Below are 22,420 nucleotides of genomic sequence, written 5' to 3' on the forward strand. Positions count from 1 at the left end.
GTTACTTTTTGAACGTTTTCTTTCCTGCCCTTTCTTAAATCAATGTAATTTTTTTGGGGGGGGGGGGGGGGCAATTTGTTGTCATTTTCTGGATTTCTTTTGTTTTTGTACATTTGATAGTTACTTTTTAAACGTTTTCTTTTCTGCCTTTTTAAAAATAAATTTCTGACTAGGCAATTTCGTGGACATTTTATGGCAATTTTCTGCTTTTCCTCTTTATTTTTGGACATTTTGTGTACATTGTATGCTACTTTTCGGGATTTCTTCTTTTGTTTTTGGACATTTTATGGTTACTTTTTGAACGTTTTCTTTCCTGCCCTTTCTTAAATCAAATAAAAAAAATTGGGGGTGGGCAATTTGTTGTCATTTTCTGGATTTCTTTTGTTTTTGGACATTTGATAGTTAATTTTTAAACGTTTTCTTTTCTGCCTACATTTCTGACTAGGCAATTTCGTGGATATTTTATGGTAATTTTCTGCTTTTCCTCTTTATTTTTAGACATTTTAGGTAATTCTAAAAACTTTTTCATCTACTTTTTGTGTCTCTTTTCCTGACAACTTAAAAAAAATCCTTTACAGAATATTTTATCAAAATTTCAGAATTACCCCAAATTGTTTCAATTTTTTTACCGTCCTAACAATTCCTGTCTACCCCCCTATAGGTTCAGCTTCACCATGTGACAGCGACATAGAAACACAGGAGCTCCACGACCCACCGTTGATATTTGATTTAGAGCGCGACGAGGCCGAGGAAACACCCTTACAGGTTGGGACACCCGAATACCGAGCGGCAGCCCAACGGGTTGCACTCTGGAGGGACGAGATATTATGGGACATCGCCACCGACCCATCCGTGTCTTCGGCCGACTACACGATGGACGACTCGGCCCTGCTTTGCTGCGGGCCCACGCAGCCGTGTTGCCGTTGCGTCTCACTGGCCTGACAGCGGGAAACCCGGATCCAGAAACGTAACTTGTGTGCTTTGGAATGGACGGTCAGAGGTTTGTGGGGACCGATGTCATGTTTGGCAGGTACAATGTCCAGATGGGACACGGAGGCGTGCAAACAAAGAGAGTAAAGAAGAGTGGCCGATGAACAGGTCAGTTGTCTGTCAGATCGATATGGCAAAAAGAAAATATCTGCTCAGCAATTGTTGGACATTTAGGGAGTTTGCAATAAAAAAACACTTTTTCATATTTTTTAAAAAAGTGGTAATGACTTAACAGTATGACTGATTGACACCTCAAGTAACTGATTAGCTTTTTTCCCCAGTCAGATTAAATTTATCATCTACTATTGTCAAGTCATGATTAACGTGTGAACTCCCTTCTCCTTTACGCCTCAGAAATAACACGACAGCCAAATAATACGCAAGGTGGATTGATTCTGAATCAGCTTTATTGATTCTTCATTGTCAGTATGCAACAGCTCAATGTAGTGTAAGGTGGCCGAACAGCACCACCTTTTGGCAAAATTAAATGTTATCACACTACTCAGAAAAAGTTTTCAGGATGAACCTAAAATGCACTGGATCCTATAGAAGTGATCTTTATTTGACACAACTTTATGTTCTCTAACTATGAACTGAATGGCAATTTTTTTTTCTTTAGAATTGAGTCTTCATCACTGTTCACATTTTTTTGACATCATGAGACCAAGACGACACCAATTAAGCCAACATTTAAGAATCGCATGAAGTCATAAAAATGGACAGCCATGGAAATTTTTTATAGATCACGGCAATTGTGCAAAAAGTACTGAAATATTGACCATTCAAAAGATTTGACATCAAATTGTGTTCACTTTTAGGCTCATCCTGAAATTTCACCCAAAAGCCAAATACCTCTACCTTTTTGTGAGTAGTATATGTATTATATACACAAGTAAAAACTTTTTTTTTTTTCAAGATATGGTCGGTTAATACATTTTCCTATATTTTATTAAAAATAACCATATTGAAATTCAAGGACCTGTCTGTCGCTTTGTCGTGTACCATTAAGCGTTTCACATTACATGTTCTCATTTTAACTCCCATGAGTATACGAGCGTCTCTGCTTCTACTGTTTTACCCAGAATTGGTAAAACAGCTGCATCCTCAAGTCACATACTTAAAAGTGCACGTTTCAAATGCTCTTATTTGAAATACTCTCATTTGGAGGCGATGGCAACTGAAACTGAGAGGCTTTTTGTCAGTTTCAAATACAGATGCAAATGCCCTTACGGTGGATGTTAGGCTAAAACTAAAACAAACTTAGCGCATTTCAAGCATCCAGACTCTTGCATACTTCAACTGCAACAGTACACTCTTTTCAAGCAGCCTTTTGCGTAGAAAGATTAAAAAAAAAACATCTTATTTTAAGATTAGACATAATAACCGCCGATAAGGAGGTTTTTGCACACTTCCTTTGGTTTGTTTTCAGCAGGATTACTGTACACAAAAGCTACCTTTTTTTTCTCCATGCCAACATTTGTGCTATTGGGTGTAGGCCTGCTAATGAGCATTGGCTTGGGGGGGGTAGAGTATGTACTTTAAAGCATGCATGCCTACTGTATGGGATTAGGGGTTTCCCGCTCGGAAATGTTAAGATAGTTAAAAAAAAAAATAAAAAAACTCAAGTAATATGACTGTGTTTAGCATATTGAGTAGTTATTTTGTGGTCGTGACAAAACAAGTACAAAAGGTTAATAGGACCACTCTGAAAAGAAAAAAAGAAAAACTTTATCCTCATAAAAGTAGAACTTTTTTTCATAAACGTAAAATAAGACATTTAACAAATTATTATCGATATTATTTAACTGTTGCAAAGTGACTTCATTCAATTTTTTAGTCTCATCAAATTAATTTTATGCTCTCTAAAATAAAATAAAATTCAGGAACGTATAACACTTATTTTTATGATTTAGTTACATTCTCATTCTTTTTAATTTTTTTATATTTCATTTTGTTTTTAATTTTATTCTCTTAATATTTCACCTTTATTCTCATAAAATCAAGCCTGGACTTTTGTGAAGTCACAATTTTACTCTCATAAAATCTCAACCTAATTCTCTTAAAGTCACAATTTTACTCTCTTTAAAATTAAAAAAAAAATTCTAGTGAATATATGAGTTTTATTTAGTGTAAAATTACAATATTATTCTCTTAAAATGCAGACTATTCTCAGAGTCAAATATTTTCTCATAAAATTATTTGTGTATTTCTACTACTGCTAGTACCCCCCCGCCCTTTTTTTTTCAGGGTGGTCCTAAGTCACATACATAAGCAGAGCAACATACAAGGTCTACTTTCAGGAATGTTGACCTAATCAGAAGGTCAGTGCTTCTTGTACGTTTTGATCGTTTATCTCAAACAGAATGTGCTCAGAAGCAGGTTAAGTCTACAACGGCTGAAAACAACAAATGCTGCCTCACATTACATGTAGCCTGCGTTTTGCGCTCCTGTCATGATGAAGCAATGTCACTCACAAATTCTAACACTGTATTTTTCCGTGAAATAAGGTAGACTTTGTCAAAGCAACAGAACATGAGATTTTCCTATTGAGTGAAATGTCCACTCGTTGTTAATGTGTTTGTAGAACTACAAAGATCCAGAAACACCAGGATGGAACTTTCTGGTAGGATTAATTCCCTCGACCCGCAGGGGTGTACGCGGAAGGAGGCGGCTGGTATTCGTACGACCCCACCCCCGCATTCTCAGTGAGGAATCAGTGGTTACCGACTGGTGGAAATTCATTTTCGTCATCCAGACACACGGGGCCTTCAGCAAACTCGTGCTCCGGGATGACATCCCCCTTCTGGGCTCCGCCGTCCTCTGAGTATCCTGGAAATTGAAGAGAAGACTTTGTTGATTGAGGTCGGGGCTTCATGCAAAACACCCAAAATTCTGAAAATGTTTAATTCCCAGATAAGTCACCCAAGAGTGTGGTAGAGCAGGGCGGGCTGGAAGGAAGAGCCACGGTGGCTGCGTAGGATTGGCCGGCTGGTTGGTTGGAGACCTCTGCTGGTGTCTCCTCTTCCTTCTCTTCCACATGCTCCTCGCTGCCATCAAACAACCTGGCGGGTGGTAACAAGTATGGTATTTTTTAAATCGTTCCATAACCTTTACTGAGCCAAGGCACGTATTTTACATTAGAAAAATATCACTCTTTACAAATCTTAATATTGTACACAAAGAATGGAATTGTCACAAAACGGCATTTTCCTCAGTGATTCATGCTCGTTTAACGTTTTTACTGAACACACACCTGTGTTTTTGGACCAGCATACATTCACCTCCATCCTGTGGATCGACGTTATAGATGTAAAGATGCCCGTCGGAGGAGGCCACCAGCAGGCGAGGCAGCTTCTGAATCCTGCCGTACAAAAAATATAGCTATGAATATTTATATTATTAATTAATATTAATGATTTCAATTTGTATGTATTTTTTTTACTGTTATTTTATTTTTTATTAATTAATATTTATATTATTATTATTGTGTTTATATTGTATGAATAATTAATTATTATATATAATTACTATTATTTAATTTGTATTTATTCATTATTTATTTATGATTAATTAATATTTATATATTATTATATTTATATTATTATATGAATATTTATATTATGACCCCCCCCCCCCCCAAAAAAAAACAAAACAAAACACACACACACACTTAGATAATGATGTCTTACGTAGCCAGCGCGCAGATGTTCTTCAGGCCGAACATGTTGAGCCGCACGGTGGCGAAGGCTCGGTCCTGGTGCATCATGTCGGACACCTGAGCTGGCAAGTAGGTGCTGGCAGCTGTGAACATTTTGCCCACGTAGGCCGACCATGTGGGAGACTCCTCCTCTTGACTAGAAAGTTGGAATTTAAAATAGAAGATACTAGCATCAGCACTGAGTAATGTCACTTTGAAAAGGAGTAGAAAACCTCATACTCATATTTGATTTTTTTTTCTTTTTTTTATCCTGCATCGTGCGGTATAGTAACAGTATAACCAGAGTGTTTGATATGTTCTTGAAATTGACATTTTGAGCTGTTGTCGTTTTTGTTTTTTTTGTTTTTGTTTTTTACCTGGGGCTGTGCTGTTCCAGTTTGAAGATGTGAACCGTCTCAGTGTTGCTGGAGGCGCAAAGGAACTGGGCATCGGCGCTGAAGGACAGTGAGCTAATGCTAACATATCTGAGAATGAAAAGGGCAAATTATATAACACTTTAAAAGAAAGTCAACCCCAAAATTTACAAATAAAATATTCTGCTTACTGTAGCATTTGTGGAATATTAATTAACTCATTCACTGCCATTGACGGCTATAGACGTCAAAAATTTATTTTAACTATTTTTATTAGTTTTACACTTTTGTTAATAAGAGTATGAAAACCTAAAAAAAAAATATTGTACATTTAGAACAGATATAAAATTTGTGATTAATCGTGAAGTCATGCGATTAATTACAATAAAAAAAATTAATCCCCTGACACGATAAAAAAAAAAAAAAAAGATTATTAAAAATAAGGTTGTAATTAATCGCATGACTTCACTAGTTAACTCACGATTGATCACAAATTTTATATCTGTTCTAAATGTACAATAAAAAAATCTAGGTTTTCACACTCAAGTGGAAAAAATATGTTAAATAGAAATAGTTCAAATGAATTTTTGACGACTATAGCCGTCAATGGCAGTGAATGAGTTAAGCAGCTAAATCCACCCATTTAAATCCATCTCAGGGGGCGGCCCTTTTGTCACTTGCTGTCACAGTAGCTCAGGTCAACCAATCACAATTCTCCATTTGCAAGCTGAGCCGTGATTGGTCCGTTACTTGATGCAGGAACAACTGTGATGTCATTCGGGTGGATTTTGTTGCTTAATTCACATTCCACAAACGCAGTATTGATCAGAATGTCATCTTGTGTATGATGAGGACAGGATCACAGATACTTTTTTTTTTTCTTCAGATATTTTTAGATCATTTTCTTATATAATAGGGGCAAAATGGAGGATTTGTGGTAAGCAAACAAAAACAAATGCCTCACAGCTCTGTACTAGTAGACTCCATTTAAATTTATCAACACGTTAGCTAAAAATCAATTCATGCTACATACAGTGTGATGGTTATTTTGCCAGATTATACTATCAGAAAAAATATGATTGCAAACCTTTTCATCCCTCGCCGGAACTCAAACAGCCTCTGTCCTTCGGGAATGCTGAACACCCTGATGACGGTGCCCTGTGGAGGAAGACGGACATCATTGGGCCACGCTGGTGGGACGTGGAGGAGGAAGTTGAAGCGGACTCACCTTCTCTGAAGCGCTAGCGAGTTTAGTGCCGGAGGCGTTGAAGGTGAGCGCCGCCAGGGGACTGGCGTGGGCCTGGATCAGCGTCACAGTGCTCTAAACGGGAAAGCGATCAATCATGTTATCGGCACCGTCGCCTACTGTGATGTCACTTTTGACTATTCTGTTGAGTGAGGCCGCACCAGGTTGTTTGCATCGTACACTGTGATCTCTCCAATAGTGGCGCTGCCAGGGTACGCCAAGAAAGAGTTGCCGTGGTTGACGGACAGGGCGCAGAGACCTGGGAAGAAAAGAGGGAGGGTGAGATCTTGTTGCATTGTTTAGCTGTTTGTTGCAAGAATGAATTACGTTAAATTAAATTACAATGCTCTGGGAAAAGGAAGAGGTCCACTGCACACCACAATTTATTGATTTAAGTGTATTTAAAAAATATATATTTTATTTTTATTCATTTGTCTCATTCAATAACAGGTCCGTTTATTTATTGTAAATATCCTAATATTTTTTTTAATTACACATTTTTGTAGCATTGATTTCTCATTTTTATTTAGGTTTTATTCATTTATCTCATTGATTACCTAGTTTATTAATTGTAAATAATAAAATAATAAATGTTAGTAAAATACTGCCAATATTTGTTGCATTAAATTAGCATTTTTTTCCAAGGAATTGTTTGATTAAATGTACTTTTCATATTTTTAATTGAGTGTTTATTAATTTAACTCATTTATTAACTATAATAATCAAATATATATATTTTTTTAAAGAATAATAACACAAAAAAAATTATGTTTTTGTCTGAGAATTTGTTAGTATATTTTCTAATTGCTTTAGCTCATTAGATAACTGGCTAATTTATATGTTGTAAATAATAAAGCAAAAATAATACAGTATGTAGCCATTTTTTTCCCATTCATTTATCTAATCAAAAACTACCAGGATGATTTATTGTAAATAATTTAAAGAACAAAATATTTTACAATATGTTACAAAATATTATTACATTAAACAATTTGTAATTTTCTTAATGAATTGGTCCATTAATTAAAATTACATTCATTACAAATAACATTTTAAAATGACAATGAATTATTTTATAAAGCATTTGACATTTTTTTCATACAGTAAACCCACGCCACTCAAAAATTCATTTGAACTATTTCTATTAGATTAACATTTATTTTCCACTTTTGTTAACAAGAGTATGAAATCCTAGAAAAAAATGATTGTACATTTAGAACAGATATAAAATGTTTGATTAATCGTGAGTTAACTAGTGAAGTCATGCGATTAATTGCAATTAAAAAAAAAATTATCGCCTGGCGAGATGATTATTAAAAATTAGGGGTGTCAGGCGATTCATTTTTTTTAATCGTAATTAATCGCATTACTTCAATAGTTAACTCACGATTAATCACAAATTTGATATCTGTTCCTAATGTACCATAAAAAAATGTATCTAGATTTTCATACTCTTGTTAACAAAAGTAGAAAAAAAGATGTTAAACTAATAGAAATGGTTGAAATGATTTTTTGACGTTTATAACCGTCAATGGCAGTTAATGAAAGAGCACAAAAATATTCATGCGCTTACCTGACGGGTTGGTGGGGGTGTTGAGCAGAGTCTTGAGGAGTTTCATGTCTTTGATATTGTGGATGTAAATGGACTCCTCCAGGCACACCACCAGTCGCTAACGGGAGGGGGGAAGACAAACGGTGAAGTTAGCGAACGCGCTTGATGACTCACAGAAACCGACGATTCCCCGACAAAGTGTGAATACTCAGAGTCACCGATCGCCTTACCTGCCTGTTGAGCCTGACGGAGAGGATGTTGTTGGTGTAGCTGTAGTTGCAGATCTCGGTACCTTTCTTAAAGTGGTAGACGTTCATCCGTCGCGGCACGGACTGGCTCACCACCACCACCAGGCTGCTGGAGAACAGCCGCTCCACGATGCACACGTCGGTACACTCCACTGGGTGAGAGGGAAAACTTTGATTATAATGTACTGCAAGGTATTTGCTGTTTTTGTTATCCATTTGGCGCCATCTGGTGGACTCTTAGTGTTGTCATCTCTGTGTTTGAGATGTCCTGTTTTGTTGACGGTCCTTAAATGCACCTCGTGTACCATTGAAACTGCTAGCCGCTAGCTAGCTTGTCGTCTACTTTGCCGTTACAATTTGCCTGCATTCACTAGCGATCGGCGCCGATATTGGGCATTTTGACAAATATCGCATCGGCCTTTTTAAAAAAAAATAAAAATAAAAATCTGTGGGCCGATAAAAGGTCAATATAAAACCATTTTAATCTCAGGGTACTATTTATTAATTTTCAGTTAACTTTATAAGAAATATTGCTGACCCCGGGAAACTTCTGAACCTTTTGTTTTTGTTTGACATTGAAACAAAATATAATAATGTGTGACATTTTTGGCAATTTTATGGACATATGTTGATCATTTTTTGCCTCTCTTATTCCTTTTTTGGACTTTTTATGGGTATTTTTTTTAAACTTTTTTTCCTGCCTTTTTTCTATAAATTTTCTGACATTTTATGGTAATTTTTGCAATGTTTTCTTTTGTTTTTGGAAATGTTATGGTGACTTTTTGAACATTTTATTTTCTGCCTTTTTAAAAAAAAAATAGATTTTTTTGGGGCCAATCTTGTGGTTATTTTATGGTAATTTGGGGGATTTCTTCTGTTTTTGGACATATTATACAAGGTAGTTAATTTTTAAATGTTTTCTCTTCTACCAGTTTTTATTCAATTCTTTGACATTTTTGGCAATTTCTTGGGACATTTTATGGTCACTTTTTGGACAACTCATATTTACCTGCATTATTGTATGCAAATACTAAAACAATGACATAACGTTTATGTGAAGTGCTAGTGCACATATTTGTTTGCCATGTGTGATGTCGCGTCAGTTTGAGCTAGCGTGTTATTTAGGCTAGTATGCTAGTCCTAATACTATTGATGAGGCTCATGAATGTGATGTATTTGTATAATTTAACTGCTAAATGCAGGTGTTTGTGTGACATGGGTTCACAATTGTGTACATGCTAGCTGCATGGCCTTTGTGCTTTATTATTATCTTCAATTTAAATGCTGTACTGCGCTAACAGAAGGAGTTCATATACAGTATACAACGATTTGTTTTTATGGCAACTGTAAAATTGCTTGACCCCAAATTTTTCAACGGCAGTGTATATTATATTTTCTCACCACCCTCATGGATGCAGTCCAGTTTGTCCACGGCGGTGACTGAGAAGAGACGGTAGCCGGTCTTGGTGCCCACCGACAGGGAACTAAACACACACACACAAAAGGATGCTAAAAGTTTAAAATTGGAAGAAAAAAAATGGAAGAGCAGAGCAGATTCATCCTTTTGCTTTATCTTCACTCACTACTTTTTTTTCCCTGATATGACGTATGGGGTGGGAGTCATTCATGTGTCAGACAGAAAATCGGAGCGGCGACACAGCCTGCAGAACCATCTGTACCTCTAAAAAATATGACTTTGTTTGTATCAGATGACGATAAGTACATGACGGCTAAGGCTGGGCAGGCCACCTGCTTCTTTTTACAACCAGTGCCAGTAACACGTTTATTTCAAGGAGGAACACCCAAGACCTTATGAAGAGGTACTTCTACTCTAGACATGAGGTGATTGTTACAATTACTCAAAAGCAACAAAAAAATTTTTTTAAAAAGAGCTTGTTTTACGTACCTCTGTTCATTTTATGCATTAGTGTTTTATTTAATTATCTCAGTTTTTACATTGCAGGTTGATTTTATACAAGCATTTTTTTGATTACTGCATTTTATAGTTCTTGCACTACAAATTGTTCTTGCACATTGCTGTTGCCTATTTTTTTAAATAAAAAATAAACCATAGGCTACCACTTTTACAGTAAATACATACTAAACTAGTTTATTTTTGTCACTTTTAGTGATATTCAGTATATCACTTAGTACGTTATTACTTGGATTGATTCAGCAAAACTAGCAAAACAAACTTGTTGGCATGATATGAGATAATGCCTTTTCACACTGCGCTTAGCAATGTACAGCACGCCTTTGACGAGCCCATTTATTGTGTATGTGCTTCGCGATGTGCAAGGCAGACAGCTGCTGTGACCTGACGCCAGAAGGCGCATCCAATAGGAGAAGGGCTGGCGAAGTGATTCCAGAGTGTTATCAACCAAAACTCCTAGTTATTTCTTGTTATATACAAGCACGTCCAACTATGGACAAGATTAGAAATGTAAATGTTGATAACTTTCTTTTCTTTTTTAAGCGCAGATATGATTCACTTGTTAGATAATAATTTAGGGAAACACTTTTTTTGTGTCTAAATGATCAATAATACATAAATAAAGGGCCCCGTGGAGGCGGAGGTCATCTTATCAAAGCAATTATACAACAGACAGGTGCGTCAAGGAGTTAGCGTTCGTGCAGGGCAAGAAAGGCCCTCAGGTTGCTTACGTGGTGTCCTGGTTAAACGAGGCACAGATGAAGCCTCGGAGCATCTCGGGGCCGCCGTCCCCTTCGTCCTGGGAATCCATCCGAGCCGCTAGTTTCCCCTGTCCTCTCGCTGGCCGAGCTCAGAGGCCTCGGGCTCGGCTCGATCCACACCGGGGGCCCCCCCGCTTTCCCCTCCTCCGCTGCCCCGACTCCAAACGCCACGCTCACAGTCCTCGGGGGGGAGGAATGTCCGGACTAGCCCCGGATGGTACGCATGCAAGCACCGGCAGCGAACGATCCCCCGATCGCTTTAAACTGTGGATGAGATCAACGATACCGATCGCGTCGTTTCGCCGTGACAAAAAACGACGGTACTGTTAATATGAATATTAACTTCCAGGCTCCATACAGCAAAACAATAACAACCGATGGGAGGAAGCGTCACTTGAAGGTGCGTTCCGATTGGCTGGAAGAATCACATAAGACCCGCCCTCGGTGTTTTCGCACGGATATTTGTTTAACGCGTGTCTGTGATTCGTCAAAGTAACTGTCAGTCGATTAAGTTTACGTAGCAATCCGCTGATTGGTCAACGACACGCTCGATGGACTGTTTTGGTGATTCGATTGGCTAAAAGTCTTATCAATCTGTTTGCTGTGCTTTTGATCGCCCGTCTACACAGTATGTCACAAGACTCAAATGAAATGCAAATAACACGTCAAACAAGCACATAATCTTTCAAATCTTTATATCTCAAACTTTAAAGGGAGCGTCCAAAACGCGCACCCCCTTTAACCACTAAAAATAACGTACGGTTGGTGTCCGTGTGCTTTTAAATACATTAAATGTGTCGAGGTTCGTTGTTACAATGAAATCTACGCCAGTGATTCACAATTTTTATTGAGCAAAACTACATACAATATTATACATCAGAAAAATGTCACAATACTGTAAATACTGAGAACTCAATTGATGACATGATCTGCCATCCAGTGCAAGAGCATTTAGTTCTGCTTTTCACTATAGGTTGCTGGCATGGATTAGATAGAAAAATATATCAAATTTTCAGACTAAAGGAAGTGAAATTTAATGTCCTACTTTAAAACGAGCATTTACCCTCCAATAAATATGACATTAAATTAAAACAGTTAATGTTCCCCCTTTTCAGCTGAAAGTTACCTCTTCAGTGGACGTTTGCAGTTAAAAATTTGTTTGGGCAGGTATTCCAGTAAAAGTAAATTGATTTTTTTTGTGTGCTTTGATTTTTTTCCTATATATTAATTTGATTTTGTTGATTTGTGTTGAACTACCACTTAGCATTTGGGACTGTTTATTTTACCAATCAAATTTCACATCCACCCTCACAGGGCCGGAGTGCTGGCCCTAAATGATGTCAGCATTTTTTTGCCTTCTGATTAGTTGATCAAAGCAAAACTTGTTAAATTTAAGAGAAGACTGACTAGCAAAACAGTCGAAACACATATCTACGATCTGCACATACTTACTACAAACAATCTGCATCGGTGGTAGGTATGATGTATTTTATAAATTTTTTAAAATACTTGTGTGAATGTTACTAGATAAATGCATGATTCTGTGTTTTTGTTTAGTATTGAATGATTTCTGTAATTGTAAATCTCCTCACTCGTTGATACACAACCCAAAAAATGTTAATTATGGTCAGTAATATGTTTCATGCTCAGTTAATGAATTACCAAATAAAATACTTTAATTACTTTAGATGACTGTCTTTGACTTATAATTATGTGTGTTTTTTCTCTCTCCTTTTTTCCACCTCGAGCAGCTCCCCTTGACGTCATCAGCCTGGACGCGGCTCCTTTAAGGTTGCCATGGGTTACGGGCTCACATGTCAGAACGAGGAGAATTGACGTCAGCGGAGGCCGTTGATTGGCTCTCAGCCGTATCCGGTGGGGCAGCGGTCCAGGGCTCGGGAAAAAAAGATCGAAGAGAGCACAAGCTGCTAACCGTAACAGCTTTGACAAATACCACCCGTCCCGAGTCACTGTCGAAGGGCTCGGTAGGATTTGACTACATTTTGTGAGTATCCCTCTCTCCCTACGCCGACGCACGGCATGACCTCTGCATAGGTGAAATTTGTTTTCTCTTGTCTCGCGTTTGTTTATGATGGAACCCAAGATGGCGTCAACGCAAGAGGGCTTTGCCTTTGCACGGAGCTAGCATGCTATACATCAAAACCTTCAATGCTCTTTTAACGCGGAATTTACACAAGGCGGATTAAGTCAAACGATTCTAACGACGTTTTTTTTTTTTTTTTACGTCTATTATAGGAAATGCGGCGTTCACCAAGTGGTCAAGCTTTCCTTTCGCAAAGCACTCCCCTGACCTAGACGTCATTGCATACTGCACACAATGTGAACTTCAAACATTCATATTACAGTATTTATTTCATATTTTTTTCTAGCGGCGGTGTTTTTATTCTGCATGGAGTGCTGCTTGTTTAGCAAGGTCATTTTGCGTCGGAATGATTTCGGCTGGAATTTTCACACAAAACGGTAGATATATTCTCACAATAAGGAATAGTAGACTAAGTAAATATATTATTGTTATTATCCATGAACAATTATAAAAAATACCGTGATGGTAAATAGTGTCTCAATTTACAATATCGAGGGAAGTCTATTTATTTCAATTTGTTTCAAAAAGTGAAACTTGTATGTTGTATAAATCAACTTCGTCACACACTAAGTGAAATAGTTCAAGCATTTATTTGTTTGAATTTTGATGATTATGTCAAAGACACAAAAAAACAACCTCAGTATTTCGCAAAGTTTGAATATAAGCCCAATTCAGGTGTTTTGCAGCCAAGTTGTTTTGATATTCGGTTCCCTCGCTTTTCACTTTGGACAATACTTTTGGCTTTGTTGTAATCACCTGGCATTATTCAAGTGTATGATGACAAGACTGGGTGTTTGAAATAGCACTCTATTTTTTACTTTAGGCTTACAGTAATAGCATAATTTAATCGATTGTAAAGAATTAAACCATTTGTGCGTCATGATTTCATGTTTTAATTTCGTGCATTGAGTGGCTACTTTTGGTATGATCATCCTGGCCACCAGGGGCACTATAATGCCAACATAATAAATACACAAAGAAGACAGTTACGACTAAGTAACTCAGGAAGCTGCAGTAATATTTGTTTTATCGTTTTTCACAGGATAAAAAAATATATGCCTTAAAATTCTGTTATATTGTTTGTGTTTGTTCCTGCACTGCGCAGAAAAGCTTTGAACTACTGCAACATCGTTTCTTTAGCTTGCCTATGACATTTTGTACAATGTATTAGCATTAAGCTAGAGGACCTTTTGTAAGTCTTTTCGCAATTTTTGTACCGTAGCTCAGTCAAGATCAGAGAAAATTAGCTGAGTCGGGTCATTCATTACCATCGTTTTTTTGTCCTTGTGTATCACTACCTGATGATAAATGCTTATTTGTTTGCTGTATAAACCGTATTTCAATGACACACGTGTGATCGTTTTGCAAGTACAGGATGGATGTGGTTTTGGGGTATTGGCAGTTTGTAAGCATCACTTTAGAGGCTTTCCTGTTTGATAAAGACCAACCAACCTTTTGGCTCTATCTATGCTGTCATGTTAGAGGCTGATCATATGATCATGGCCAGCTTTTTCTGAGAAGTGGTTTTCTGTTTCTATGGAAGTGTAAACGAAATGCCTTTTCACGCTTTAGGTTTGTGGCTTAATTCAAAGCAAAATGAGGCGTTGTGCACGACACACTTTCATAGCCAGTCTTTGTGCTATCAAACTTGACTTGAGGAGATGAAAAATGTTGCGGTCTGGACACAGACATCATATGACCGTCTTCGGGCCTGCTGCTGAACAACACCAAAACGTCTCTTGGCCTTCTCGCTCCGGTTCTATTTCTCTCACGCGCTTGTTATTTTTGTCCGCTTTGTCGCACAGAAACCGAAAGCCCCGCATACGCATTTATAACCTCTCCTGGCATTGCGAAGATGTCATCATCTGCTTTTTTTTTGTTGTTTTCTTTCCCACTTCCCGCTGCCCCCTCTCAAGGTTAGAGGTCATAGAGCAAGGTTGCGGTTGTCGTCATGGCTTCTGGAAGCACGAGCAGCGAAGAGGAGCGCAGCCTGAGGGAGTGCGAGCAGTACGTGCAGAAACACAACATCCAGCAGCTGCTGAAGGACTGCATTGTCCAGCTGTGCACCTCCAGGCCCGACCGGCCCATGGCCTTCCTCAGGGAGTACTTTGAGAGGCTTGAGAAGGTGCGTGCGTGCCCTTTAAATGGTGCCAGCGTGTTCTTACTCCCACTTAGAATCCGTTTGTATGTTATTGGTTGTTCTGAACAAAGCCCACATTGGCAGTTATCATTCGCAGTTAAATATTCTCTCCAATTGAGAGGATCATCAACCATCAACGCCGTGCCTGCAGCACGAACACAATCACAAACCCACGTTACATAAAAACAAATATTCAGTTGTTAATTAGTAGGGGTGTGGCAAAAAATAGATTCTCATATAGTATGATATAGAATCGATTTTAAATGTCCCAAAATCGATTTTATTTCAATGATTTTATACTGTCTTGCCCTTGTTTGTGTGTGCCTTTATTGGGAGCACTGTTCATGTTTTACACGATTTGGCCACTTAGGGGCAGTGTGTTTCCCCTCGTTCTGATACACTGCTAAGTTGTAGCCACATAAAAGCAAAAAGTCCTGATCAAGTTATTCCAATAAAAGTTTTTTTTTTTTTTTTTGCAGTGTAGAATGTTAACGCTTTGACTGCCAAAAACGTTAAATAACGTTTAGTAAAATCCTATGGAGGAGTGCCAAAGACGTTAAAAGACGTTTGTTTCAAAACAGATGTGAAACTAACCATTTTCTATTGTTGATTACTGAAATACGGAATAAGGTAGAAACAAACTTTTTTTTCTGATGAAAGATGAGAGTCCAATCTTTCATTTGGTAGTATGTGTGTTTCCATAGTGTAAACACATAATTTTCTGTGGACCTTGAAAGATCAGTCAAAATGCTTAAATCGGCTGGCACCCACGGCATCCCTTTTCTGAAAACGTCTGGCAGTCAAAGAGTTAAGATCCTTCTCTGTATACATTCCCAAAGCGTTTTGTATGAATAGTCGTTCTTTTGAGTGATAAAAGTGCCACCAGTAGTGCGCTAATTAGCATTAGCAAGTCAGACTGGAGTAGATCATGACAATTCTTTGCATATCTATAAATTGAAGCAGAAATCATTGTCAATCAAATAATTTCTAATCTAAAATCGTGCTGAATCGATAATCGATTCTGAATCGAATCGCAGGCCCCCAAAAAATCGGAATCGAATCGCGGAGACAGTCGTCACAAGCAAATCCCTCATCATTAGAAAGCGGTCACTCTTTTTGATCTTGCATCCAGGAGGAGGCCAAGCAGATCCAGAACCAGCAGAAGGCCAGCAGTTCGCGCTCGGACTCCCGCGACGAGGAGGTGTCCCCGCCCATGAACCCCGTGGTGAAAGGTCGCAGGCGGCGGGGAGCCTTCAGCGCCGAGGTCTACACGGAGGAGGATGCCGCCTCCTATGTCAGAAAGGTACACACAAAACACTTTTATGTTCACCGACGTGGTTTCTTGAAGAGGTTTCTTCAGTCCGTAGTGACGTGCGTTGCTTCTTCAGGTCATTCCGAAGGACTACAAGACAATGGCGGCCTTAGCCAAAGCTATTGAAAAGAATGTGCTCTTCTCTCACCTGGACGACAATGAGAGGAGGTACCCGACGTGAAGGTTTTACTGAAGCCCTGTCAAATATAAAAGTGCTGCCATCTTGTGGCATCTTTTGGCAATTATGAACTTTTTTTATTTATTTTTTCAAATTTTCACTATTCACAATTAGAGTCAACAAACATTTCTTTGCAGTGACATATTCGACGCCATGTTTCCTGTCACCTACATCGCCGGGGAGACCGTTATTTTGCAGGGTAGGATTGTTTGCACAAAATGGCGCACGTATCAAATGGAGGCGCACCTTTAGGAGTGTTCTTCCTGTCCACAGGTGACGAGGGCGACAATTTCTACGTTATTGACCAAGGCGAGATGGACGTGAGTACTTTCTGGTTTGATTTGAAAAAGTTTCGTCATATTTTTTGTCACCATTTTTGTTTTCTGTTTAAAATAAATCGAAAACTGAAATAGAAGCCATTCATTGAAAAAAATGACGATAACTAAATTAACTGACAATTTTGTCAATGGCTAAAACAAACAACATAGTGACGAAAAATTCACATGGTTGGAGAAAAGAACCACTCAAACAGTTTACTGCAATTTATTTGATTTTCAAACGTGTTTCCATTCATTGTGCAGCTGTAAGATTAACTCAGTCACACCCAAAAAGCGTATAAATATGTTTTTAATACTTTGTCCTTTACTCCCGAAAACGTATTTATACGTTTTGTTTTGTTTGAATGCTAGAGCATACAGAAGGATTGGATGCAGCTTCTGACCTGAAAAGGTTGCTTAAAGCAATGGTAGTTATTAACAAAAAAATAGCCAGCAGGTGGCAGCAGAGTATGAGATCAACCAGGGCCATGGTGAAAACAAGCGGATTTGTGAATAATGATGACATTTAGCTATATGCTAATGCTAATTGCTGCAAAACGGAAACAGATAGAAATATAAAAAAAAAAATTCCTGATGAAAGAAGAGACTTAATCTTTTCTTTAGTAGGTTCCATGTTTTTATAGCACTAGAACACAATAATCTGTGGGCCTGGCAAAATCAGTCAAAATCCAGTAAAACAGCTTGGAGTGAAGGGGGTTGCTTAAGTAAATTAATCTCAGGCATTTATGCACTTTTTTTTCATTTTATTTAGATGAAAACACAGTTTTAAGACATTTTATTGGCAGTTCAACAGGTTTCATTCAAAAAACAGTTTAATAAAGAATAAATATAGGAGAAATAAATGGAGTTGTGATAAATGTGTCTTACGTGTTAAACTACCGTTAAAAATAGGTTTGTTATAATTTTTGTATAAAAGTTTAAATGCACTTTTTTTTTTTCATTTTATTTAGATGAAAACACAATTTTAAGACATTTTATTGGCAGTTCAACAGGTTTCATTCAAAAAAAGTTTAATAAAGAATAAATATAGGAGAAATAGAGTTTTGATAAATGTTTCTTACGTGTTAAACTACCGTTAAAAATAAGTTTGTTATAATTTTTGTATAAAAGTTTAAATGCACTTTTTTTTTTTCATTTTATTTAGATGAAAACACAGTTTTAAGACATTTTATTGGCAGTTCAGCATGTTTCATTCAAAAAAGTTTAATAAAGAATAAATATAGGAGAAATAAATAGTTTTGATAAATGTGTCTTACGTGTTAAACTACCGTTAAAAATAAGTTTGTTATAATTTTTTGTGTAAAAGTTTAAATGAATGCTAAAGGAAAACCGACTAAATTGTCAATTTAGTTGACTAAAATTGGTTTAAAACTAAAATACAGATGACTAAATTATGACTAAAACTTCACTTTTAGTCCAAAGACTATAATTAAACAAAATTTAAAAAAAATTACGCCAATTTTTTTGGGCGGGGTTCCAGGTGTACGTGAACAACGAATGGGTAACCAGCATCGGCGAAGGCGGCAGCTTCGGAGAGCTGGCGCTGATCTACGGCACCCCGAGGGCCGCCACCGTCAGAGCCAAGACCAACGTCAAGCTGTGGGGCATCGACAGAGACAGCTACAGGAGAATACTCATGGTGAGGGGACGCCACGGGACACATTTGCATGCTTGCGAAGAATACGCACTAAAAGTCGACTTTTGTTTCTCGGTGTAGGGAAGCACTTTGAGGAAGAGGAAGATGTACGAGGAATTCCTCAGGAAAGTTTCCATTTTAGGTCGGTTGTTTCCCTTCTATAGACGAGTAACAACAAAAGTTGAGCTTTTGAAACGGAATGTGTCATGGCGGCGTGCGCCCTCAGAGTCCCTGGACAAGTGGGAGCGCCTGACCGTGGCCGACGCCCTGGAGCCGGTCCAGTTTGAGGACGGCCAGAAGATCGTGGTGCAGGGAGAACCCGGAGACGAGTTCTTCATCATTTTGGAGGTGAATGGGCCGAAACCCCTCGCCGCGGCTCGCGGCCCACCAGCTCGGGCATCGGGTGGGATTGAAGTGTTGTGAACATATTTTCAGGGTTCTGCTGCGGTGCTGCAGCGGCGCTCAGAGAACGAGGAGTTTGTGGAAGTGGGAAGATTAGGACCATCGGACTATTTTGGTAAAGAAACATTTTATTATTATTTTTTATTTTTTTTTGTAGCTATTACTAGTTGGGACTCTAAATGTTTTTTTATTGGTGAAGTGCTCACATTTTAAATCATGCTGTTAATATTGCTAATATTAGAGCCACTTAGTGAGTCAGTTGTGAATTTTAACATAATAATTAATAAATATAAATCACCATTAGGACAATTATCTGTTTTTTTGGTACAAAACAAGAAAATGTTTAAACATGTATAATAAAAAAAAACACATTAAGAAACACTATAATTATGCAAGTTCCTTTGGTTAGTCATTTTTAAATAAAAAAAGGTTCAAACATATAAATTTAAACGACTCAAAATTAGTATGAACTCATTTGCTCCCAATAGCGTATGCACACGATCTATTTTAATTAATATTACCATGGTCCCCAAAACGTATTTATATGTTTTTTAATTTTTTTTTTTAATGCTAGAGCATACAAAAGGCTTCGATGCAGCCTCTGAACGCTTGAAGCAATGGTAGTAATTACAAAAAACAGCCAGCAGGTGGCAGCAGAGTATAAGAGATCAAACAGGGCCATGTTGCAAAAAGCTCTTTTCCCCCACTGTTTTCAACAGATTTGTGAATAATGATGAAACTTAAAGTTATATTATAATGCTAATTGCTGCAAAACGGATAGAACTATACTTTGTTTTTGTCCCGGTGAAAGAAAAAACAAATCTTTTGGTAGGTTCCATGTTTTTATAGCAATAGAACACAATATTTTGTGGGCCTACTGCCCCCTGTGGCAAAGGTGCACACAACAGAGGGAGTACCACAATGTCTATTGAATTGATGCAAAAAACAATTGATCACTTTGCATTCTGTTTTTTTTTCCCTTTTATAAAAGACATACAAAAAATGCCATTTGTTGTTATCAAAAAAAAGTCTTTTTTATATTTATTTATTGGGGAGTCTGGAGCATATTATTGGCATTTCTATCAATTAAATTCAATTAATTGTCAACGCATTTTGCCACTTGCTGTCAACTGACTGACGTCAAATCAACTCACCAGTTTTCTGAGTTTGGTCATTTTCAGTTTACAGCAAGCGGCAAAATGCGTTTTTAAAAGTATTAATAAAATAACAAGTGATCAAATCAATTCTAGACAAAATAGTAACTTTGTACTGCTGAAAATGATTGTTGATGTCGATTGTGCTCTTGGCTGCAGGTGAGATCGCCCTGCTGATGAACCGCCCCCGCGCCGCCACGGTGGTCGCCCGCGGCCCCCTGAAGTGCGTCAAGCTGGACCGGCCCCGCTTCGAACGCGTCCTGGGCCCGTGTTCGGACATCCTCAAGCGCAACATCCAACAGTACAACAGCTTCGTCTCGCTGTCGGTCTGAAGGGGCTCGCGTTCTCCCTCGGCCCCGCCCACCACCCCCTCTCCCCCCCCTCTCTTTTGCTCCTTTTCGACCAACGGGTCCCCTCCTCTTTTCTTTCGTGGTCGCCACCCCCACCCGGAGGTGACTTTTAGCCGTTCACCAGCGCTTGTACCAGCTGCTGTAAACGTTACCGTGTAGGCACAGTCGCATCACGCTTACCTTCATAATATCCGCTTTTGGTTTTCCCGAGAACGCAAAGCAACATTTGTTAGGAGATCTCAAAGACGGGACAATCAAAAAAGCTCACATGGCAAATTTGTTACAGACGGATTTTTTGGGGATTTTTTTTTTTTTTAAATACTTTTTTGAGTCCTGTGAAGACACATGCAGCAGAACACATGACGGCTCCTTTTTTTGATTTTTTTTGATTTTTTTTTTTTGATTTTCAGGCGGTAGAACGTGACAGTCGAGATGTCTAAAAGTTGATTTTTAGTGTGCAGCTTCCAGGCTGGTGCCAAATTTTTAGTACAAGCTGAGATGACGTATTTCGATTTGGAGCGTTAAATAGGATTTTTTTTTTTCTCCTTCTCAAATCCTTCTTGTCCTAATCAGTAGAACACCTCTACAAGAACTGCCTTGAAGAGAAAAATGGAAAAAAATAAATATATATAAAGGGGCAAAAAGCCCAAAAGTATTGTGTATTTCAGTATTCCGTTTAGTATATACCAAATAACTTGGTCACTTATGATATGGTTTGTAATCCAAATGTTCTAGTTAAATGGTCAATGACTTAATGACTATTGTTATTAAATTTTATGGTTTGGAGTGATGATAATCTTGAAAAAAAAAAAAAAAAGTTCTCTTTGTCTTTTGTAAACACTTATTTTTCCATAAATTCTATTTTAGCTGTCCAGTGCCACAAAGTAAATAAATGCTTCATGTCAATTGACACAACAGTATGTAAATTGTATTGTGTAAAGAATGGGGTCGATGCCACCGACTTCCCACTTCCGGGTTTTCCCACGGCCGCGCCGTTTTGGCCGCGTTCCAACACTCGCACCCCCACCCCTGCGGCCCCTTCAACCGCGCCGCTCCCGCTCAAAAGGCGGAAGCGCAAGTCCTGGGACGCGGCCCACACGTCGCAAACCGGAAACAAAGTTGATGGCTGAAAACCCAGAAGTCGGAAGTCCCGCCTCCTCCGTGGCATATAGTCCATAATAATGGGTTCTTTTTTTTTCTTCTTTTTTTTTCTTCTTCCAAGTAAATGAAATGGTATAAGGAAAACTATTTCAGGAAATCTATGTATCGAGTGAGTAATTTATTTAAAGCGTTTGCTAATTTTGCTTCCTGGAAAAAGCCGCCTGTCTTTTCACGCGCTTGTGATTTGTTCTCTGCGCTTATTGAACGTGATGTTACACATCCTCAACACGAGAATAGCAACTTTGTGCAGAAGTGACAACTTGATTCAATATTTTTGTTACTTCATGACTATACTATCCAAAATAATTTCATTCCTGTGTCATTTTTTCCCTGAAAAGATCATTTTGAGGCTGATTTTGCTTTGTAGTCACGAGTGTAATTTTTCCCCCCCTTTTCTTTTCGATTACAGCCCGCTCATGCTCAAGACGTGTTGCCCTCCCCGCTCAGGCTATCCTTTAGTCACTTCCTGTCCCATCCCGCTCCACAGGAAAAAGATTCTCAATAGGGACGAAGGTGTTTGTCGGACTAACGTCTCCGTTGTAAATAGCAGCAACATCAGCAATCGGTTTTAAATGTTTTAGCCACACTGCAGTCGTCCCGGTTTGCCTTAGCTGAACTTTTCCTGGGCTTACAGTAGTCGTTAAGTCACTCCCGCTGGTTGCAACCTTCCAGCGGGTCGGTGTGGGCCTGTAGTGCGCTGAGCCGCAGGCAATAAAGAGGACCATTCTTTTTCTATTCTTCCCTGTATTCAGTTTGACCTCCTATATGTGCAAAGATGTTTATCCTTTTTGGTATAGATTGTTCCAGATGGCAGTTTAAGCAATAAAAAAAGTAAAAAGAATTC

General features: G+C 38.3%; 3 protein-coding genes across 9 annotated transcripts in view; 2 read left to right on the forward strand and 1 right to left on the reverse strand.

Moving 5' to 3' along the window:
• The window catches only part of LOC144038007 (arylsulfatase G-like), a 24,081-nt gene extending 20,359 nt beyond the window's left edge, over positions 1-3,722 (forward strand). For 4 of the 6 annotated variants that reach the window (XM_077550037.1, XM_077550035.1, XM_077550039.1 and 1 more), the window contains one exon: positions 662-1,965. In XM_077550037.1, the coding sequence (XP_077406163.1) occupies positions 662-942 (281 nt within the window). In that variant the 3' untranslated portion in view covers positions 943-1,965. Of the gene's footprint in view, positions 1-661; positions 1,966-3,237; positions 3,312-3,574 lie in introns of those variants that run through there. The other 2 variants (XR_013289125.1, XR_013289124.1) reach the window with 2 other exon arrangements.
• Positions 1,380-11,205, reverse strand: LOC144038011 (WD repeat domain phosphoinositide-interacting protein 1-like). The gene is made up of 12 exons (XM_077550045.1): positions 10,772-11,205; positions 9,509-9,591; positions 8,090-8,259; positions 7,881-7,977; positions 6,469-6,566; positions 6,290-6,382; positions 6,149-6,219; positions 5,065-5,172; positions 4,680-4,844; positions 4,244-4,351; positions 3,913-4,052; positions 1,380-3,819 (listed from the first exon to the last, which is right to left on the reverse strand). The coding sequence occupies exons 1-12, from the start codon at positions 10,849-10,851 to the stop codon at positions 3,704-3,706; spliced, it is 1,329 nt and encodes a 442-aa protein (XP_077406171.1). The 5' UTR covers positions 10,852-11,205; the 3' UTR covers positions 1,380-3,703.
• A 1,403-nt stretch (positions 11,206-12,608) lies between these two features.
• LOC144038014 (cAMP-dependent protein kinase type I-alpha regulatory subunit) lies at positions 12,609-22,417 on the forward strand. 2 transcript variants are annotated; one of them, XM_077550050.1, is made up of 11 exons: positions 12,609-12,806; positions 14,827-15,030; positions 16,178-16,348; positions 16,434-16,525; positions 16,673-16,734; positions 16,809-16,855; positions 18,354-18,512; positions 18,591-18,651; positions 18,736-18,857; positions 18,945-19,026; positions 20,225-22,417. In XM_077550050.1, the coding sequence occupies exons 2-11, from the start codon at positions 14,857-14,859 to the stop codon at positions 20,395-20,397; spliced, it is 1,143 nt and encodes a 380-aa protein (XP_077406176.1). In that variant the 5' UTR covers positions 12,609-12,806; positions 14,827-14,856; the 3' UTR covers positions 20,398-22,417. The 2 variants fall into 2 exon arrangements, with proteins under 2 accessions (XP_077406176.1, XP_077406175.1); XM_077550049.1 differs by having other exon boundaries at positions 12,611-12,806; positions 14,822-15,030.
• Positions 22,418-22,420: the final 3 nt, after the last annotated feature.

The sequence above is a fragment of the Vanacampus margaritifer genome, chromosome 18, assembly GCF_051991255.1.
Source record: "Vanacampus margaritifer isolate UIUO_Vmar chromosome 18, RoL_Vmar_1.0, whole genome shotgun sequence".
Lineage (NCBI taxonomy): Eukaryota > Metazoa > Chordata > Actinopteri > Syngnathiformes > Syngnathidae > Vanacampus > Vanacampus margaritifer.